At 40.1% G+C, this 22,563-nt stretch overlaps 1 protein-coding gene across 3 annotated transcripts in view; it reads left to right on the forward strand.

The window, feature by feature from the left end:
* Positions 1-22,563, forward strand: part of slc4a5b (solute carrier family 4 member 5b) — a 36,474-nt gene that overhangs the window by 8,008 nt on the left and 5,903 nt on the right. Inside the window, exons 4-26 of one of the 3 annotated variants that reach the window (XM_030064578.1) lie at positions 1,750-1,879; positions 2,275-2,435; positions 3,229-3,384; positions 4,458-4,565; positions 5,430-5,485; positions 8,678-8,835; positions 8,935-9,022; positions 9,166-9,320; positions 14,302-14,427; positions 14,541-14,715; positions 14,819-14,952; positions 15,175-15,355; positions 15,524-15,614; positions 16,627-16,685; positions 17,089-17,280; positions 18,536-18,649; positions 18,997-19,110; positions 19,421-19,582; positions 20,483-20,661; positions 20,742-20,814; positions 20,953-21,021; positions 21,518-21,691; positions 22,143-22,307. In XM_030064578.1, coding sequence (XP_029920438.1) covers positions 1,750-1,879; positions 2,275-2,435; positions 3,229-3,384; positions 4,458-4,565; positions 5,430-5,485; positions 8,678-8,835; positions 8,935-9,022; positions 9,166-9,320; positions 14,302-14,427; positions 14,541-14,715; positions 14,819-14,952; positions 15,175-15,355; positions 15,524-15,614; positions 16,627-16,685; positions 17,089-17,280; positions 18,536-18,649; positions 18,997-19,110; positions 19,421-19,582; positions 20,483-20,661; positions 20,742-20,814; positions 20,953-21,021; positions 21,518-21,691; positions 22,143-22,307 — 3,020 coding nt within the window. The remainder of the gene's footprint in view (positions 1-1,749; positions 1,880-2,274; positions 2,436-3,228; positions 3,385-4,457; positions 4,566-5,429; positions 5,486-8,677; positions 8,836-8,934; positions 9,023-9,165; positions 9,321-14,301; positions 14,428-14,540; positions 14,716-14,818; positions 14,953-15,174; positions 15,356-15,523; positions 15,615-16,626; positions 16,686-17,088; positions 17,281-18,535; positions 18,650-18,996; positions 19,111-19,420; positions 19,583-20,482; positions 20,662-20,741; positions 20,815-20,952; positions 21,022-21,517; positions 21,692-22,142; positions 22,308-22,563) is intronic. The other 2 variants (XM_030064580.1, XM_030064579.1) reach the window with 2 other exon arrangements.

A 22,563-nucleotide genomic window follows, 5' to 3' on the forward strand; every position in this document is an offset into this window, starting at 1 on the left:
CAGGCATCATTCTAATCAGGCAGTTGTTTGGGCAACTGCAGAGTCCTGCCAACGTCTCTGATATTACATAACAATGATTGTAAGAAGCTGCCAATAGTGCTTAATCTGGAATAGTGAGATGAGGGTAGCAGCTATCCCTCCGGTTTAAAATTCCTCCATGGAAGTGATACCTGATCTCCACTCCTGGGTTGTTAGTTAGTTATTGATAATTCATGGAGGATGGCTGCCAGGTACACGGAGTAGGGAGTTGGAGCAAGTACACATCCTTGTTTCAATCTGTTGGTGACTGGAAACTCTTTGGAGACGTTGTTTTGATGAGATACTTGGCCAACCATGCCAATATGGAGTGCTTGTTTTTAATCGGTCAGGGCAGCCAAATCATTTTAAAACCATCCCCCTGGTAGACCTAGAAGGTGGATCTCAACTTGACAGGCAGGGACCCACACACTATGACCTCAGGACCATCCTCTACGGCACATGTGGTATGAGACATGCAGGATCAGGTGACAAAACTGTAATGGACTGCCACTGACTCCGGTGTAGTTTTGAGTTGCACCATCCTAGCCAGTCCGCCTGGCATTGCCCTCTTCCGCCTCCCACATTGTTGGGAATCAAACAGTTGTGATAAGTCCTCTTCAGCCTACTTTGCCATTGGGGCATTAGATCCCAACCCTGTTTACAGGAGCACAGTTAAGGTGCTGGATCCCTCCCCCCCGTCATGCATGTCGCCTCTCTATAATACATATGTTTTACTACAGTGCCATAACAGTTTTGCAGATGCAGGACATTAAAGACTATGTGGAACATCGTGTTGTATGATAATTATGCAGCGGACATGTATTGCATAACTGTCCTTTAGATTAGATTGAGATCGTGAACTTCATTATCACATGTGGCTGGTGGCACGTTATGGCCACTGGAACCTTTCAGACCTGTCAGTTCATGTGTTATTGATGGTTACGTACACAGGGGGATGGATGACAGGAAGATGGATGAAATTTGGCTTCACAAGGAACTGACTCATTCACAGACATGCACAGACACACACACACAGACAGCCACACACAGCCAGTGGTGTGATGCAAGTGAATTGTGCCTCCAGGCTTAGACAAAGTTAATGGAGATTGATCGGCTCGGAGTAAAATTAGACAAAGGCGGAGGCTGATAGAGAACACTCACCATTATCAGTGACTCATTAGCGGACCTGACCCTCTTGTTTGCAAGTTGAAGTAGGGGATCAGCTAAATTAGAGATGGCTGTCTCCAGTGCCCACCTAATTAAAAATGAACACACTGTTATGTTTTTCTTAAAATCCTTTGATTGTATTGTGGATGTTGTCTTTGACTATGACCCTGAAACCTATGGAGTCCATGGGCAGGCTTTTATTTAACCATATGAACCCTTGTTATTTTTAATCTTCTTAATCTTCTTTAATCTTCTTCTTCTTCTTCTTTCCCAGTATTTTTTTTAATGAATTTCTAGAAATGTTCTTGGAAGTTTTGTGCTAATTCTCTGTTCTTTTTTGTCTTTTTTTCAGTAATTCTGCAGGAATTTTCTTTATTCAAATTTTTGGTTTAATTTCTTGTAAGTTTATGATGATTTACTCATAATTTAGTTTTTAAATATGTGATGTTTTTGAAAGAAATCAAGTGAGTTTGCTGAGGTTTCAAAGGTGCATGTATCACGGAAAAAATGTCTAATATCAGCTGAAGCCCATTAACTGCATCCTGTTTGGTCTCCATTTCTTAGTGTCTCCTGCAGCAGAACGGTTGCGCCACATCCTGGGGGACGATGACAGCACCCCGACACCCACAATATTCACTGAGATGGACACACTGCAACATGAGGGGGATGAACTGGAGTGGAAAGAGTCTGCTAGGTATGCACACACACACACACACACACACACACACACACACACACACACACGCACGCACGCACGCACGCACACACAAACTCACACACACATACATGGAGGCACACATGGTGTCTGAGCCTTCATTAGTTTAGGATTTGGGGTCACTTTAGATGGGATTTAAGGGTTGGGGGTTACATTTGAAACAGTACAGGTACAAGTTGTTAGGCCTGTAGCACTGCAGACCCACATTTGATTGTGGTCCTAGTTTTATTAAAAGAACAGCATCCTGCTGGGTGGCAGGTCAGATCTGATTCTCAAGATCATGAACCTGGACCAATCAGCCAGTCCCTCTTTTTTCTTATGTTGTTGAATTCCTTGGTGAAATCTGTTGAAAAGCTATTGTTCTCTCTCTGTAGGTGGGTGAAGTTTGAGGAGAAAGTGGAGGAGGGAGGAGAAAGATGGAGCAAGCCTCATGTCTCCACACTAACCCTGCACAGCCTGTTTGAGCTCAGGACCTGCCTGCAGACGGGAAGCATCCTGCTGGACCTGGAGGGATACTCGCTGCCGCAGATTGTGGGTGAGTTCAGTCTTTTAGCATGCCTCTCACCTTTTTACTTCCACTACTGGAACTGCACAGCAAAATCAAGAATCTCAAATACATCAACCGCTTCTCTCCTACCAGGAGCTGAAAAGGACTGAGAGAAGGAAGCACAAGTGAATAGAAATGGGACAGTTGTTTCCTTATGTAGTTGTCACTACAGATGAAGTGGCCCTATCACAAACATCATTTCAATAGCCAATTATAAAGCTCTACACTGACTGGCACATTCACAGTTAAAAGTTATAATATTTTGCTATGATATAAAAAAATATAAACACAACACAATAAACACGGTTTAATGCGCATTTTATTGCTACTACAGTGATGTGAGGTACTTGCTAGGCTAAATCCATAACATTTTGTTTTGTAATAATAGTATACATTGTTTTGGAAAGATTTAATGTTAATTACATTTTGTTACAAGTAGTTTTGAATCTGAATTTTTGAATTTTATCATCGCAAGCAATTTGTTATTGTAATTGCAATTGATTTTTCAGCTGACCTGGGTGTCGGCTGAAAACAATTAGGTGTGTCATGGAAAAAAAAATACTTGATAGGAACCTCCTCAGTTTCCTTGTTCAGTATTTCTTAAAATTAGAGTCCCAAGCTGCTTTGTTTGATTCCTATTATATTGCCTGCAAGATGGTGACGTCAAAATCAGCTTCCAGGTTACAAAGGAAAGAAGGAGGTTGTGAAGGAAAGTTGGTGGCATTTTGCACCCCATGTTCTCTTTGCTGCTGGTCACTTGACCTCTAACCTTTGACCCCAGATGACATTGTGGATCGCCAGATAGCAGATGGTCTGATTGGCCCCGAGGTGAAGGAGAAGATCAGCTACGTGTTGCTCAGGAAGCATCGTCACCAGACCAAGAAACCCATCCACCGCTCCTTTGCAGACATAGGGAAGTCCTCCAACACAGCTTCCAGTAAGTACATGTACATGAGTGTGCGTTTGTGTGTGTTGCAATTGCTTTTACGCTTTCTTAATTATGTCAATTAATCTTCACCAATATGTAAAACAATCACCAACATTCTGTCACTCTGCTTTCTCATTTTTACCATATTTTTCCAAATTGTTCTGTCCTTCTTACTACATCCTAACAACTTGTTTTCTGCCATGGTGTTCATTAATGGAGAACCAAACCTGACTTATTTGAGAATACAAAAATAAATGAACAAATAAACAAATTGTCTGAAGAAATTGAGGAGAAAAGAATGAATAAGCATATGAATGAACAAATAAATAAACCACACACATAAGCTGAGAAATAAATCTTAATGCGTGAATTACAGGATTCAGGATTTATTTTCCTTGAGCAGGATTTATTTTTGCTCAATGCATGGCCTGATTTATTTTATCTTGCATATGGAAATTAAGGGGATGGCAATAAAATCTTTATAAATTTGTGATTTGCTGATCATTTCACAGCACCAAGCATATAGAAATGCATCGGGGAATAACAAACCTGCAGCAACCCGTAAGGGCTTGACTGACATCACCATCATTTACATTCAAAATTCAAAATAAATTAGGCCCAAGGTCAACCCTGCTGGAAAATACATTCTGCTGATGGACATTATCAAACATGAATTTATACTAAAAGATAAAATGGTACCACTTTATAATAAGACTACCCTTATAAAGGCTTTATGAGTGGTTGTAAACTCTTAATAAACAGTTACAAACAAGTTGTAAAAAGTTTTCATACACTGATGCAGGCTCACTATTTGGTAAGATCAAGTTACTACTGCACTGCATCTATTCTGTTAAATCTCCTATTTATCTGGTTGCTTAATTTTCTTTATCTTGTCCATTTATCAGTCTTAGTATCTGCATCAGTTTCACAGTTTTTTAAAAAGCATTTTATTGATTTATGTATTTCCAAATAAGTCTGGTTTAGTCCTCCATAGTCGCTTCTTCTCTCACCCTCCCTGTTACAATAACCTCTTATCTCCTGACGTTTTTACGCCGTCTCTTCACCTCGTCGTGCTCTCTCAGACCGTAGTCCTCAGGTTAATCTGAGTCGTAGCACTAGTTCAGCCTCTGGGATCCACCGCTCAACAGAAGACCTACGCTCTCGGCAGTCAAGCAGCCTTGGCCGTCTGCGTGAGTCTACACACACACACACACACACACACACACACATGCATGCACTCACAAACACATGCACGCACATACACACGTACACACAGGAAAGACAGCACAGACACTTACCTGGTTGTGACAGTGATGTCATTGCTCAGAGCGGCACACACTTTTACCTATACAGCTCTCCAAACCTATTTCATTCTCACACACCATACACACACTCATGCATGTACATATACAGGCATGTTCACAGTCATAACACATAACATATGCATGCAACGTTTTGCAGCTATTGACTAACTACTAATAAGCAAAAGCCACCCCAAGTCTTTCGAATCCGCTTTAATCCGTTTATTTATTCTATACTTTTAACCCAGCTAACATCTACTGTGCACATTTACCACACTTGGCTTTGATGGCTTTGTGTGTTCTCTTTGAAAATAATGTATTGTACATACATTATGTTTAGTTTAGTGATTTGGCCCTTTTGTATGTACCCTCTTTGTTTTTGTTTTTTTTACGACTTTGTGCAAGTGAAGGGGATTATGAGAGGATTTCTGGGCTCTGTGTGGTATGTTCTTGTTCTATCCCTTTATTCGATTTTATTTGTCCCCAAATCTGCTTTGGGGGAAAAAAGAGGGGGGAAATGACTCATTATATTTTAATCCTCCACGGAAACAATTGGTCGTGGTGAACGTCTTGCACATACAGTGAAATTAGCATGGTGTGCTTAATTAAATACCTAAACTGCTACAAACCCTCAATTGTACAAAATTGGCCTCTTCACCTACGTATTATTGAGTAATATTTTGTCACATTTTTGTCTGGAATTAACAGGACTGTATTTCAGATGTTAAGAATATAAGTTTGGTATATTTACAGATCATGCACAGAGCCGAAGCATGAATGATATAGCAGACACACCAAGCACGGACCAGGTAACGCTCAAGCTCGTTATTTGACTTTATCTGTCTTTGTGTGTGTGTGTGTGTGTGTGTGTGTGTGTGTATCTGTGCATTTGTGGGTGCTTGTGGGTGTAGGTGTCAAGTGCATGGGTCTACATCTCTTTGAATTACAAGGAGATGAGGCTGGTGTCTAATAAACAAAGACAGGGGAAGAAATGTAACACAGTGATACGTTCCACACTTATAAGAAAGTTAATCAAAGTTTTTCTATGGAATACCCCTTAATTTTGATCAGATTTTAATTATGCGATGCTGTGGCCCTTTGGTTTTGATCAGTTGATGACTTCATCAAAGGGTCCTGTGCTGCTCCATAAAAAAAAAAAATAAAATAATAATAATATATATATATATATATATCACACATTCTTTGGATAGTCCCCTGCAGATGCCCTGCAGAATGTAAATCATATATAAGCTATGTATCAGCAAGAGTTTGGGAGAAGGTCAACAGCCATAATTTCAACAACATATTGACATTCTGTATATGTGTTTGCTGAATTTGAACAAATATAAGCTAGCTGACATTGTTTCTGGACGCCTGCTGCGTTGTTATGAAACCCACCAGAATTCTGGGCATGATGCACCCACTTGGTTAAGGTCAGGGTTCTGGTGGGGTGAGGGTTTATGTCAAGCCTGTTGTCACCAATAAGCAACAGGCCAACATATTTCATGACATGTCAGTCACAGTGCTGGTGGGTGTGTCTTGCCCAGAACTTGGTGGGTGGCATAATAAGGCTTTACACCCCAGTCACCAGAGTAAAATGTCATTTTCCTTTCTTCAAACCAACAAATATATGGAAATGTCAGTGTTTCTGAACCAAAAATGCAATACATATATCAGCATTTACACTTGTGAAGGAGACTGCGTCCGTGTCATGTAACTATTTCCCTTCACGCATGCTAATGAATGGTAGCTTGTTGGCTACTTTAGCAACTTTAGCCATCAAAACTACTTGGTTAAAGAAAAAAAAGATTACTATTGTTACTATTATTATTATTATTATCTTTTTTTAAATATATATTTGGATATCTGTTTTGTGTGAGAAGAGGCTGAGTCTTGTTTTATGTGAGGGTATACAAAGGTTTCAGAGCAATTAATCCTTATAATCCATGAAGCCTACTAGCTGAGCTGGGAATTTGCTAAAATTGTATGAGACTGTGTGCATGCATGTGTGTATGTGTTTGCACCATAGACTGTTTGGTTTGCATGCTTGCATGAAAGTGCATGAAAGTGTTTATGTGTAGGCCTATGTGTTCATGATGGTATTGTTTTTTATAATTTTCTACACTTCTTTCTTTTTTGTGTGTGTGTCAGTGTAATTGTTTGAATATTTCTCCCATTGTCAAACACTAAGAGATTAGAGAATATTACATCTCCAGTGTGAGTCACTCGCTTTTCTTTTGATGTGTGCTAATAAGCAAAGACCTGAGCTTTTGTTTTGCTGATTTCATTGTTAACCAGCAGCAGTGGTGTGTGTCGTTAAGGTGAAGGGCCTAGAAGCAAGAAGGGAATGAAGCAAGCAGGAGACTCGGAGTCTAGTTCAGTTCCTTATTCACACAGGCTGCAGCGGTCTGGCGTCTAACCACAAGTGATATGAACATAAGCACACATGCATCCACACATAAACAGCCACAAAAGTACATCCATACATTTCTCCTGCAGATATGCGCCTCACTTAAACACACTGGATATGTATGGTTAATTTCTCAGTGTCATCTTTTTCTCTTTGACTCTCTCTCATATAAGTAGAACCTGATTTGGTTTTTACATTAAGACTTTGGCCGAAAATGACCAGATACACCAACTTGCACCATTTTATGTTCCAAATTACAGTTAAACCTAATACCTACTCAAGCTTGCTAAATCCATCATTAGCACTTTATTGTGCAGAATTCTGTCTGTAGCTTTGTGTTTTTTGTTTTCTATTTTAACATTTTTTTATTTGCTTTTCCTTTTACATTCTTTAATTATCACCCATGCAGCACCTTGTGTTGGTTTTAAAAATAAACATGTAAAGTACGTATTTTAACACTTGAAAACTTTAACAGTAAGGGCAAAAATGTCACAAGATGGGAACTGTGGCATAAAGATAAACTAAGCAATTAGTTACGCCCTGCATGGATCAGACAATGGCAACAGGAGTGAACTTTATTCTTAAATTTGCTCATCGAACTTGAGATTCAGATGTGTTGTTTATGGGGTTGTTTAAGGATCATTGAGTTTGGGAGGAGTGAGAGAGGACCAGTTGGTGAATTGACTCTCAAAGCAGCATTAACAGATTATGGAGAGATTTTAAAATTAAGCACCAGCCACTCCATTCCCACGTGCCTCTTGGTGAGGACGAAGGAAGGGGTGAACCAAAAGAGCTTCATCATGGTGTTAAGATTAAGATTGTATATGTAAATGTTGATTACTCTGAGCTTGCACAAAGAAGAGTCAAGCAATTTTTGCTATAATGAGAAAGATAGCGGTGTGTCATGGATGAGCATGTGCAAGAGGACAGGCTGGTTCAAGGCAAACAAGTCAAGTGCCCAGATACACAAAAACTCTTTAAGTTTTATACCTCCAGCTTTCTTTAAAAGTGACTTTAAACTGGAGTTGCACAAAAAAATACTTACGTCATGTACATTTCCTTAGATAAATCTACAAATTTGGAAAGATCCTTAAGTCATCATAATAGTGTTGATTAGACTTTTATTTTATTTATAAGGCTATTATTTCATTCACCTCCTTAATGCTGCTAAGTGAGCGGTCACCATGGTACAAGAGACTTGACATGAAATGATACAAGATAAAGGGATCACTTTTAGGGTTTTTTGCAGCTCCCCTATAGAAATTCTTGACTTCAGGAAATATTTTCTCAAATGGACAAGCATAAGTTTGAGATGCAGTCTGGCATCACAGGTTTTATTGTAGTTTAAATCATTTGTCGTTCCATTTGAATAAAACCCCATGCCATTTTTTGTCTCCCATAACAACAATCATTTTCGCACCACCAGCTCACATCTCATTAGTCATTACCACAAAGTATCATCTGCTAATGACATGCATCAGTAGTTGTGGCATGAAAAGGTCAGCTACAATGTAAGATGCCTCCAACTTGCGATTTTGACTCTTATTCTCCTTTTTTTTCTGTCTTTTTCTCTTCCTGTCTGTTCTGACAGCTGAAGAATAAGTTTATGAAGAAGATTCCTCGAGACGCTGAGGCGTCCAATGTCCTAATTGGTGAAGTGGATTTCCTGGACAAACCGTTTGTTTCCTTTGTGCGTTTGGCTCAAGCCACGACTCTGGGAGGCCTCACTGAGGTCCCTGTCCCAACCAGGTGAGTGCCTGTGCTGTCTTTCCTGGGTGCACATGTGTGCATGTGTGTGTAAGTGTGCATGTGCACATCTATTAAGCTGTCAACTTTCTGTTCTGACAGGTTTCTCTTTATCTTGCTGGGTCCACATGGCAAAACCAAATCATACAATGAGATTGGAAGAGCTATTGCTACACTCATGGTGGATGAAGTAAGTTATTTGACTCCAACCCCTGAACACATATACATGGACAACATATCTGCACACACTCACAGACTCACCTGGAACACACGTCCAATATTAATTTATTCTTCTGTATGTGTATTATTTATTACCTGTCTGTCTCCTCTCAGTTGTTCAGTGACGTGGCATATAAAGCAAGGGACCGTGAAGACCTGATCGCAGGTGTTGATGAGTTTCTGGATGAGGTGATTGTCCTCCCTCCTGGGGAATGGGACCCAAAAATACGCATCGAGCCTCCCAAGAAAGTTCCATCAGCAGAAATGAGGTACAGACCTTCAATTGCATTTAAAGGCGCACACCAGTGATTCGGCATGTTCAGCATAATATCTACAAAATGTATATAGGCTACTTCATGTTACTGCTAATCTTTTCCTAAAGCAAGCAGTTATATTTTAGAATCACATTATCCACATTAGTTTTCCTAAAAGCAGCAGCACTGTTGTGTTTTGATGACTTGAAAGTAGGTGGAGTGAAATGGTCTCTGCGCTGGAAAATAGTCCCTGTGGAAACATTTGCTTTACACAGCTAATTATCAGTTCTGTGATTTATGAATGGTGAGGAGTTTGTTAGCCGCAGAGGGATGATATTATAAGGTGGGTGTTTCAGCTAATAATTATGATCAAGGGATTTTGATTGTATGTTGTGAAACCTTCAAAATCACCCCACATAGCAGATGGGTCTGGCCCGGATCCGGTATTAAGGCGGCACTGCTGGGCTACTGCTGGCATGGCAAGTGGTATGTTAACCGGATGTGGGCCAGGTCTGGAATTGATGGCACTGTTTATGTGACGGCATGCCACATGTGGGCCGATTGTGGTTGGGTTTATGTGGCCCAGATCTGTCTTATATTAACTGACGCACATAGGTTCTGTACAAATAAAGAACTGTTAAGTCTTACCTTTCAAATGTTTTTCTACCTTGTCTCACACATCACCACCCCAAAATACATATACACTCCTAAATCAGTTGAGTCTTTCAGAGTTTACAGTAATAAGTTAATTTAAAATGATAAACACATCCACAACACAATGAGCTTCAAAACTGACAAAAAAAAAAAAACTTTATTTCTCAGAATCGAATGAGTAGCCTAATAATTAAAACTGATGGCCTTAACCTTATTGTTGAGTTATCAAGGACAACTTCGTGTTTTTGTGTTGAGAAATATCATATATTAAATGTATTATTTATATTAAAAGAAAACGTTCACTGCCTGATTCCTGAAAGACTGTCCGCTGATTGGTCGTGATGTTTCCCTGACAGCCAACCAATAAAACCACCGCTCGGTCGCCACTGAACGTGTCAGGCTGTGTCCTTCGCTCTCATTGGCCAACTCTCAACATGTGACTCCGTTTCCTGTGCTCTCATTGGCTGTAGCTGCTTCCTGTTGTAAATCCCGCGCACAGAATTGAATGTTTACTTCAGTGTTGCCAACTTGGCGACTTTCTCGCTAAATCTGGCGACTTTCCAACTCCCCATGGCGACTTTTTTTTGTTAAAAGCGACTAGCGACAAATCTAGCGACTTTTCCTGGTGTTATTGGGGACTTTCTGGTATTTTGGAAACTGACATGAAAGCACGTATCGTTCCTCTGCAGTTCCTGTTCTCAGCGAGCAGCGGGTGCTGCCGCGAGCCCCTCCCCCGCGCCAGAGTTTTTTTTTTTTCCCAAACTTTATTAACAATTGAAATTCACATAATCTCACAACAGGAAACATAGTTGCATTCTTATCTCACATCAAGACATCTCAAATAAAATAAAATTTACAAGGCTTGTACAAAATATATAAATAAAAGAAATAATACAGAATAAAAAAATATATATCTAAATATATAAACAAGGCACTTTTTCTCAGTGAGACTCTTCGCTATTATATACATTATACTGCATTGCCATTTCCATCACCTTGTTAATTTTTTCATATGAATGTGTTAGTAGTCTTAAGGAAGCAAAGTATTTGTTTAACTCATTTTTAAACCAGACTACTGAAGGTTCTTTATTTTTCCATTTACATGTGTGGATATGATATTTGCCCAAAATTATAATAATATTAACCAAATCTGTTGTATTTGAAGAAACATTATCTTTAAATAAAAGAATTTGTTGTTTGTTATATGGTATGATGTTTTCTATTTTATTACTTAACCATTCCAATAAATTTTTCCAGAATTGTGTTACCACTGGACAAGAAAAAAAAAGATGTTCAATAGTTTCACTATCTGCATGACAAAAACAACATGGTTCCACCTCAAATCCAAATCTTTTCTTTAGTATTTCTGCAGCTGGATAATAGCCGTTTATAATTTTGAATTGTAACTCTTTTGCTTTTGGGGTGATTGGTTCTTTTAAATATTTAATATACTTGTTTGAGACTTTTAAATTACTTTCACTTGTTTTAATGTTTATAGCTTTTTCATGGTCATGAAAAAAAAAACCTTTAAACATATTCTGTATTACTTTATTATTACACTTTTTATCACTAATTTTAATTTGTCCAATTTGAATGTCTGGTAATTTTATCCTTATTTTTGAATGTAAGAGTGTGTTTTGAATTAACTGAATTAGGGGAACTGGTATTGCTTTACATACTTTACTATATTCTCTGTAAGAACACTGCATATTAAATTTTTCATTAAAGGAATCTAATGTCATGTATGAACCATGGTTATCCAACAGGTCAGCTACAAATATTATTTTCTTATCATACCAACTCTGCTTGAATAGAGTTTTCCTATTTACTGAGATTGTTCTGTTGTTCCATAAGGTGGAGCCATGTGGACTAAAATTGTGGGCAAATAACATTTTCCAGTAGTGTAGAATTTGCTTATGAAATTCAGATAATTTAACAGGCAGTTTTGTGATTTCATAGTCACATTTTAACAAAAATTCAAGTCCTCCTATTTTTTTGAATATATTTTTGGGGATATGAAACCATACTGATTCACTTTGTGACAGAAAGGCTTTTATCCAATTTATTCTGAACATTCCCACCATTGACTCAAAGTCTAATGTTTTTAATCCTCCCTTGTTGCTATCTTTAACCAGCTGTGATTTTTTGATATAATGTGTTTTGTTTCTCCATATGAAATTGTATATTATAGAATTAGCTTTTTTAATGTTTGGAGGAGCAATATATAAAGATTGACTTGGATAAACCAGCTTTGAAATGCCCTCGGCTTTTGACAATATATTTCGACCAAAAATGGTAAGATCTCTCTTTAGCCACTGATTTAAGGTTTTTTTCATTTTTTCTAGTTTTTCATGAAAATTGTTGCTTTCCCTTAATTTACCATCCTTAATCAAATTTATACCTAAGTATTTTACTTCATTTTTTTACTGGAATGGACATTACATGAACGTCATTGCAAGGATACAGTGGGAGTAATTCACATTTGTTCAAATTTAAACTCAAACCAGATGCTCTGGACCCCCGCGCCAGAGTCCTCACAGATGGTCACAGCCTCGAGCCGCGCACGGCAGTCGCAGGCAGCTGCAGTCAGGAGAGGAGTAGGGAGGAGACCCAACACTCCGCGGCCAGGAAGCAGATGAATCGCGCATGCGCAAAGCCGCCGTTTGTAGTTCTAAAAGTGGGGTGTTAGGGTGTTTTTTACTCACTTTTTGTTTCTCCCACGACGTTATTCATCTCCTACAGCGTCCATTACAATCATTTGGCGACTTCTAGCGACTTTTAGGACAGCCAATAGCTACTTTCCTTACTGAGGAGTTGGCAACACTGGTTTACTTTGGAGCGCGCTACTTTGAGCAAATGAGAGAAAAGAGAAGGTATGTTTACGGTCTTATTATATCCACTTGTACAGTTTCTTAATATTGCTGATTAAGGAATAACTTTGTGACTTAACACACAGTGCACATATATCCCTGCAAGCTGTTATGTGTTGTAACAGTATTCTGTGGGTTCTGTCACCAGCAACCGACCCGCGGTCGTCCCGATGCTGTAGCTGCTGCTTCAGTTGGCAGGCAGCGTACATGCAGCTTGTAGGAACCTCCGTGAACCACAGAGTTGAGGCAGCACAGTCGCACGACATCAGAGGGAAAACCAAAGGACATTTTCTCTGTAAAATATGACCCGGTTTTACTAAAATTGCTGTTTTATGCAAGTATTGTTAGCTCCCGATTCTTTTGTTGAAAGCCCAAGAACAGACCGGAGTCAGTCTTCAATTTTCTGATGCAATATTTATTATGGTCACATATAAAGCAAGGCAGCGCTGGTCTCAGTGTGACAGAGCTCCCGCAGGATCTCAGTCAGAATGAGTGTCGATATCAGGAAATGATACACATTTATGTTCTTGGGCTTGGGCCTGCCCCGTACATAGGTTGGACTTAAACGCAACCGAGAATAATTGGCCAGTTACCCGGACATGGACAGGCCAACCACTGTCCATGCCTTGTTTCTGGAATGTGTGATGCTATGTGTGTGAATGTTGACTGGGCGTGTATCTAATGCAACAGACCTAAATAACAAGATAGAGAAAGTACATCTGGCTCCTGCTGTGTCTGTCCTCTGCTTAGCAGCCAAGCTGCCCTGAACTATGTAATACATTGGATAATGCAAGAAACATTGAACTATACGGCCAATTGTAACAGTATGAATGTGCATCCTTAAGTCTGGAAGCCAGGGTTAGCGGTCAAAGTTACATAGTGTTGCTACCCTGTATGTTGAAATTCTGTTTACCTTGTACATGGAGTGATGCCATAGGCAGTCAGTGTTCATTCATATGTGGAATGTTGAATGTTCAATTCATACTGAATTCTCATTTAATATGAATTGCTTGTTATTTAGAACATGTTCCATATCAAAATAAATACAAGTCATTTGTATAATTGTACCACCGTTGTTGAGTCATTTTTAATCTGGGCCAAATAGGGCATGTGTGGTTATTACATGGCTTGATTAAGGTATACTTGAGGCTGACATCTGGTGCCAGTGCAGAAACTGTTCGGGGCCAGAACAGGACCAGCAGTGTGTCCGCAGCTGGCCCATGTATGGGCCAGAGCTGACCCATACATGGGCCAGCTCTGGCAAATGAGATCTGGGCCACCAAAGGGCCGTCATTCTTTGCGGTATGTCGGCCGAGTGTAAGTGCATTATGTGGGCCAGAATTGGGCCAGACCAATTTTGCTATGTGGGACTGCTATGGTCCTGTAAGTATATGTGACTTTGCGTACACCATTGGACTTCATCTTGGTGAATACCTCATCTGACCCCTTAATCCCTTTCCTCTCTCCCACAGGAAGTCAGTGTTGAACCTGAACGAGCTGGGTCAGATGAATGGCTCGGCTGGGGGGGCAGGTGGAGGAGAGGATGAGGAGCTTCCAGCCCCACATGAGCTTGGAGAGGAACTGGTATTCACTGGGAGGTATGGGAGGATACCTGCTTTTATCTTAGTTATAAAAGCACTGAAGAATTCCTGAAGAAGTGTTTTTATCCTGGCTCTGTAGTGTAACAGATGCGCTGTATGGGTTTTGACAGGTTCTGTGGTGGATTATGGCTGGATATCAAAAGGAAGATACCCTGGTTTTGCAGTGATATCTATGATGGCTTCCATATCCAGTCCGTCTCTGCTGTGCTCTTCATCTACCTGGGCTGCATCACCAATGCCATCACCTTTGGAGGGCTGTTAGGAGATGCCACTGACAACTACCAGGTAACAAAAGAACGCAGCCTGTCTAGAGAAAAACAATGTTGAAAGATAATGCGATGTGATGCTCAGTGCTTATATCTCTGACGGTCCCCTGCTGTTCTCTCAGGGTGTGATGGAGAGTTTCCTCGGCACGGCTTTAGCAGGGATGGTCTTCTGCATATTTGGAGGTCAACCTCTCATCATTCTCAGCTCTACAGGACCCATTCTCATCTTTGAAAAACTGTTGTATGAATTCAGCAAGTAAGACACACACACACACACACACACGTGCAGGTACACATACACAGTGCAACTGTTAAGAGAAGAGGTGTTGTACACACGGTGCTGCTTCATAACACAGCAAGGCACGAATCATGTAAATTAGTTTGTGCACAAGTCAACAAGTCATGTAGGCATTTCTGACTGTTTTCTACCAGATTTCAACTTCCACACCCTGTTTTTATCTTGCTGTGTGGTTCACAGGAACAATAACATAGACTACATGGAGCTACGTCTGTGGATCGGGCTGCACTCTTGTATACAGTGTCTGCTGCTGGTGGTCACAGACGCCAGCTACATCATCAAGTACATGACCCGCTTCACCGAGGAGGGTTTCTCCAGCCTCATCTCTTTTATATTCATCTCTGACGCCCTTAAGAAGATGGTGGGTAGCATTCTGTCATGTGGCTGAACATAAAAATGCCCTGTTCCTGATTCCTAAATTATTTCTCTCTCTCATACACACTCACACACACTCACACAAAAAGACTTGTAAATTGATTCAAAAGCTAAAATAATATCGATCCTAAAAAATATCTATTGCCCTCCATAGGTAGGAACCTTCAACTACTACCCAATCAACCGTGGCTTCAAGCCAGATTACATCACAGCCTACAAGTGTGAATGCATCGCTCCAGACCAAGGTGAGTCTTCAAATTTTCATTTTTTCTCTTTTTCTCTTTTTTGCTTTTTTGTTCTCTGCGAAATTGTTTTGATGAAATATGACTGAACTCAGTGGCTTGTAATTACTGGATGGAAATTGTTCCTCTCACAAAGGAAGTGATAGCTGGAATGTCTTGAGAGAGATGATCCATAGTGACAAATGACAAATGTCTTACTGTACAAATGAATTAAAGGACCATACCAGTGGATTTGCATGTTTAGCAAATTATCTACAAAATGTATACTTCACATTTCTGCTAATCCTTGGACTATTGCAATGTAAAAGGTGGGTAAACTGTCGTAAATGGGTCAAACATTCAAAATCACTGATATGGTCCTTTAAGGTAGTAGTGACCCAAATCTCTGACAACATTTTGGTCATTTTTGCGTCACCTTGAAATATCTGATGTATATTGACACTGTAGGATACCAGAGACTATTAATAGATTTTTGGGAAAATTTCAACCATTTTGTATCACTTTTGGGTACTCATGGTATTACATGTGCAGTAAAATCAAAGAAATGACTTGAACATTGTGAGATTGGTAGGAAAAGACGAGGTTTTTAAATCCACCTAAAATTCTGCGTTTGAGGAAGAAAATATTTATCTAGATTAAATGAATGACTCTGTGATATCAGCTATTTGGTACTCTGTGATGATTTGTGTGTCCTGTCTGTTTCCACATTGTTTCTGGATGCTGTCTGACCATGTGAGTATCTGGACCTGGTAGACAGTTCAGTGTATGCATGTCTCAATTAAGTCTTTTGGGATAATGCAACTTCATTATATTATAATAAATGAAGTTACATCCTTCCACTCCAGCACTGGTCAGCAACATATACATATACTTTATCTTGTATGTCTCTCTTTAATTCTGTTTGTGCTCATATACAACACTACAATGGATTTTTTTTTTTTTTTTTACTTGTCATCTAAAACATCATTCCGTCATTTATTTTTCTCTGTTTTCTCTTTGTGTTTTTGCTCTCTAGCATTTTTGCTGGGCTTGAATGTTTCAGCTCCACTAGGAGATGATAACATGACTCTGCTGGTAAGTGAATGAAAATAAAGAGGCTCATGGTTAATTTATTTTCACCACATGCAATTTAGATGCACATTTGCTTTTCACCCATCAGTCAGAAAAGTTGAGATCCCGCAGAAGGACGGTTGAAGAGTGACTGGCTGAAATTAGGGGAATTTAGTCAAGAGTCTGCTGTATAATGCTAATGGATCGGCAATGTGGCTCCCATTCTATGTTATTCTGTATTTTCTCTTCTTTTGTTATCGCTTGTTTTTTTTTTCTCTTTGTGCTACTTCTCCACTCCCTCCGTATCTTGCTTCCCTTTTTCGGACCCTGCCTCTCCTTCTCCCAACACTACATCTTCGCCTCTCAATCCCACACCTTTCCCTCTCTTCCTCCGCTCTCCTCCCTCTCCCCCGGTCTGTCGATGTAGTTCAACTTGACAGATGTGGACTGGAGTCAGCTGAGTAAGAAAGAGTGCCAGAAGTATGGCGGTGCCCTGATGGGGAACTCCTGTAAGTTCGTCCCTGACCTTGCCCTCATGTCCTTCATCCTTTTCTTCGGCACATACTCCATGACTGTTTCTCTCAAGAAGTTCAAGTCCAGCCGCTACTTCCCAACCAAGGTAAGAGGGACTGACAATGACCAACAAGTTGAGGCAGAAAAAAATCCATATTTAGCCTATGGTTGAATAGTCAAAAACAAAAACAAAAAAAAAAACATCCTATTATCCTTTCCTAACCACTTTTCCTTGATTTGAAAGATGTGGCGGAGAATCCATTAAGACTTAGGAAAGGACAACCACGGTGCTAACAGAATGCCACTGCACTTCCACCAGGCTATGTAATTATGTGACAGTGGATGTTACTGATGTGGGTCTGCCCTGGTCAGACTCCAGAAATGGATTACACAGAACACATCTTAGATGCTTGACCCTGTACGTTCTTACTGTGTTGTTTCATGCAGGTTATATAAACATGAACATGGCGAACAATATCACTTCATTATCAAGGTTGAAATTGAAATAAAAAAGGATGGTTGCTCATGCTCACCCTCCTGTCCACTCATATTTAAGAACATGAATCCCAATTAGTATGACTGCATGAAAAGATCTGTGAGATTCCAGTGGCCCAGTGCTAAAGGAGATAGAAAAGAAAGCATTGAAGCACCTCTTCTTAACATTTAGAGAATTGGACCAGCTCTTGTCATGGCTGCCACTTAGATACTTCCAGGTCCTTTCACTCAGTTAAGAACTTTCCTAAGCAATACTTCACTTATGCTTCATGATACATCTGAATGATAAGATGTGTTCTGTCTGGGTTTAGACCAAAATACAGGTTTACCGGTATTTCAGGCCTATAGTATATTAGTCTTTCAATTACAAATTGTCCACTGCTACTGTAAGTTTATTCCTGACCACAGCATATCATATTATTACAAATATATAAGAAGTTTACTGAGCAGGTTCATGATTGCAGAACCTGCCACAAACCTGCCTCAGTTTTCCATTTGTTAGGCTTTCAGCAGAGAGTTTCAGTGTCTAAGTGATGGACTGAATGCTGTTTCAGGGCCTTTAAAAGACCTTGGCAAGAGTGAAATGAATGACATTTTGGTAAACACTGACAGCATGCCTGAAAAATTGCTATATTCAAAGATATGATATATGTAATAAATAACAGGGTGTCACTTCATATCAGGATTTACCCTCAAAAATCCAAATCAATCAAACCCCAGTTCCATCCTTGTTCCTAGTCTGGATCTTCTCTCCCCAGCCACCCCCTTATCTCACCTTCTCAGTCTCCTCTGTTCTCCTTATTTAAATATCCTCTCCTGCATTCCCCCCACCCCTCTGCCCTCTGTTCTCCCAATGTGTGCTCCAGTTTCGTACCCTGATCAGTGACTTCGCCATCATCATTTCCATCCTGATCTTCTGTGGGTTGGACTACCTGCTGGACCTGGACACACCCAAGCTGCATGTGCCTACTGAGCTCAAGGTCCACTCTTCCCAAAAACACCTCTGAAATCTTTCCCATTTATTCCTGAGACCTTGTGCATCACCACTGGGATGCATCTCCTTTCATGAGGACAAAGCTTCTGCTCTTATTTAATCACAACCTTTTGCTGTTACATGGCTTTAGCGTTGCTTTGATTCTTTGTAACATTGCTTCTCTTTTCTCTTGTCCTCATTTCCTTGTGTAACACCTTTTTCTTGTGTCTGTTTATCTGAAACTCCATGTTCATTTTTGTCTTTGAGGATGTCTCCCTCCTTCCTTTTCATCCATGTTTTTGTAATTGTTTGTCTACCTGTCTCTTAATGTATGGTTTGTTGGTGGGCCTGTAGCTGAGGAAGCTAATCAGTGATTTTGCCATCTTCATGTCAATCATGTCCTTTGTGGGTCTGGATATGTTGATGGGGTTAGACACACCCAAACTAATTGTTCCAACAGAGTTCAAGGTATTTAATTTCCAACTAAATTATGTGTTCTTTTTCTTTTCCACTGCATGATGCAATTGTAATCATAGACTAGTAATATACTCTAATTGTTTCATATTGCTGTCATTTTAAAATGTGTTTTTGTTTGTGCATGTGTTCACAGTAGGATGTCTGCATGCGCATGCATGATTTCATGTCTTTAAATACATTATCTGCCCTACTGCCAGTGTATAAGCACGTGGTACTTTGTGTGGGGGTGTTCTTTAATCTGTATCTTTGTCTGCACACATGCAAATTTTTCAACATTGTGTGTTTGTGTGTGTGTGTGCAGCCCACACGTTCAGACCGTGGCTGGATAGTGATGCCGTTTGGTAAGAACCCATGGTGGATGTACCTGGCCAGCTTTGTCCCGGCTCTCCTGGTCACCATCCTCATCTTCATGGACCAGCAGATTAGTGCTGTCATCGTCAACCGCAAGGAAAATAAACTTAAGGTTTGGCAACCATGGCCTTTCTCCAATTAGATCAGATATCACGTCATCACTCATGAAATCCTGTGTTCTTGAAAAGACTGCTTGAATGCTTGGCACACAAATTCCAGGCCTGAGTCTGCATCTTCTGTGCCAGAACCCAAAACAAGCACACAGGTTGGCAGCATTTTGAAAACCTGACCTGATTAAAATCTGGTTGGTAATCTAGGCTGCTGCTGTAGAACTACTGCCCTGATTATTAAGGAGAAAATAAAAAAATTTAAGCCGAAAACACCATAGCTTCGGTGAAGTTGCAAGGATTTATTTATGAAAAAGCATGAAGTGAAAACTTAGCACCTATATTTGTGTAATACACAATTGACATTCCCAAAGTGGACCACTCTTAAGGATCAGTCTTGACTCCTGAAAATATAGCAGAATGTAGTGGCCATTTAGAGACTAATATAAAGACAATATACTTCCTATAATGTCTGCTCTTACAGAGATACATGCTCACTTTTCAGCAAGACTGTTATGTCCTGCTGCCCATATAGCTGATCATTGTTGTCCACAGAAAAAGGGCCCAACCCAAGCTGAAATGGTTTTCAGGTCACCTCAGGCTGTCATTCTCACTGTTAAGTTTGGGTTGAGAATATCTAGTTCTGTTTATATAAATATAGACTAAATTTCATGAATTTAGGCTCAGTATACTTTGCAAAATCCACTTTTTGATTCAGTCGTTACCTGTATTATGTAATTTACCATTTTAAAACTCTGATGATGAACAGTCTTTGAAAATCTCCCTCAGCCAGTGTTGGCCCACATTTCAACTACCTTAATAAAGTTAATGAATGAATGAACGTTTGAGAATCATGGATAGATTTGCACTCTTTTTCTCTCCAATACCTCTTTACCCCACTGCAGAAAGGTTGCGGCTACCACTTAGACCTGTTCTGGGTGGGGATACTGATGGCTGTGTGTTCCTTCATGGGGCTGCCCTGGTATGTAGCAGCCACTGTCATCTCCATCGCCCACATCGACTCTCTGAAGATGGAGAGTGAGTCCAGCGCTCCCGGTGAACAGCCTCAGTTCCTTGGGGTCCGGTAAGACCATTGTGACTGTGTGAGCGTGTGTGTCTTTGAGTGTATTTTGCACATAATGACATATTGTTCTTGATATCTAGTGAGCAGAGATTGACGGGCACAATGGTGTTTCTTCTGACTGGAGTCTCAGTCTTCCTGGCTCCCATCCTTAAGGTTAGTTACTGGAATGACAGTCATGCCTGGACAGGGAACAACATAGTGGGAAGTTCATCATCAAATACATCAAATATTGTTTTACACTGTAAAATAAGCTGCAGTGATGTATTTTAACGGCTCTACTCTTTTATCCAGTACATCCCCATGCCTGTCCTCTATGGAGTGTTTCTCTACATGGGAGTGGCCTCACTGAGTGGCATCCAGGTAGATGAGCTGTTGTTTGTGCATGTGTATCGGTGTTGGGAGTGTTTCTCAAAATTGTAGTTGAAATTTGTCAACCCCCCTCGCTGAAAAAATGCCTTCTCTTACTTAAAAAAAAACTCAGTCATTTCTCCTCAAATACTTGGGAACAAGATGGGGGGAATCACTGGGGAACTGGTGATACGATGCAATCATGATATTTTACCCACGATAATGATGGTATCATGATATGGGTAATTCTGCTATGGTACGTCACAATATCTGTAACTAAAGAAGGATAAATACCCTGGAAAAGGCAAAATAATTTTTCAATATGCAGGAATCAAGTATGTTTTCAGTGTTTTCAGTGTGGTAATGTTACCTCTGAAAATGAAATAGTAGCTCATTTCACCTCTCATTACTGGAAAAAGTAAAAACACTGTAACATGTTAGTAAGCCATGTATTGCTACCTGGTGTGTGATGTGTGTTAGAAGGCTGACCTTTGTCTTTGTGTTACAGTTCTGGGAGCGTATCAAGCTGTATCTGATGCCAGCCAAACACCAGCCTGACTTCTCCTTCCTGCGTCACGTTCCTCTGAGACGCGTCCATCTCTTCACCCTCGTCCAGATAGTCTGTCTGGCTGTGCTCTGGATTCTCAAGTCTACTTTCCTGGCCATTGTCTTCCCGGTCATGGTGAGAGAGAGAGAGCGTGTGTGTTTATGAGAGTTAGTGTGCATCAGGGCCATCAACATGCCAAGCATTATTATGAGTTTTTAATTTTAATAAGCTACATTGCCCATCTGAAAAATGTTGTATGATCTTTTGAAGTGGTTAAAAGAAAGTGCATCTCTGTCTGACTGTCGTAACCTAACCTTTTATACAGAAACCATATAAATTCAATATTAATTAAGAGCCCTGGCTCTTATTTAATTTCATTAGTAACATCTATGTTTACCTGTTTTTTTTTTTTTTTTTTTTTTTTTTTTTTTTTTTTTTTTCCACGTCAAAATGTCAAAACAGCTCCTGTGAAAAAGGCCTATAAAGGTTTTTTTGGTTGCCATGATTTCTTTTTTCTCACTCTATGCTCTGAGAAGGAGAGACAGAGCCTGATGAGTGATATTTTCTTGATTCCTACATTGTGTAGATTCTGGGTCTGATGGTGGTGCGGAAGATGCTGGATCTGATGTTCTCACAGCATGACTTAGCCTGGCTGGATGACATCCTGCCGGATAAAGACAAGAAGAAGAAGGAGGATGAGAAGAAGAAGAAGAAAGAGAAGAAGGCGGCCGAGACAGAGAGCGACGAGGAGGTGAGAGAAAGATGGATACACACGGCAGGAACAGGAACGTGACTTTTGTTCCAGCCCAGTGTCTGGATATGTTGTCTTTCAGATTACCGTGTATTAATGTGTGTGTCACTCCATCTGTAGGTGTGTCATTCCTGGGTTTGTTATCTCGGACTAATCTGTTTCTCCTCTCTGTCCCACAGTGTTGCTGAAAAGGCACTGTATAACACTTACTACAGTCTATTGTCCTTTGTCTATCTGTCTGTTCATCCTCATCGTG

The sequence above is a fragment of the Myripristis murdjan genome, chromosome 12 (genome assembly GCF_902150065.1).
Source record: "Myripristis murdjan chromosome 12, fMyrMur1.1, whole genome shotgun sequence".
Classification (NCBI taxonomy): Eukaryota; Metazoa; Chordata; class Actinopteri; order Holocentriformes; family Holocentridae; genus Myripristis; species Myripristis murdjan.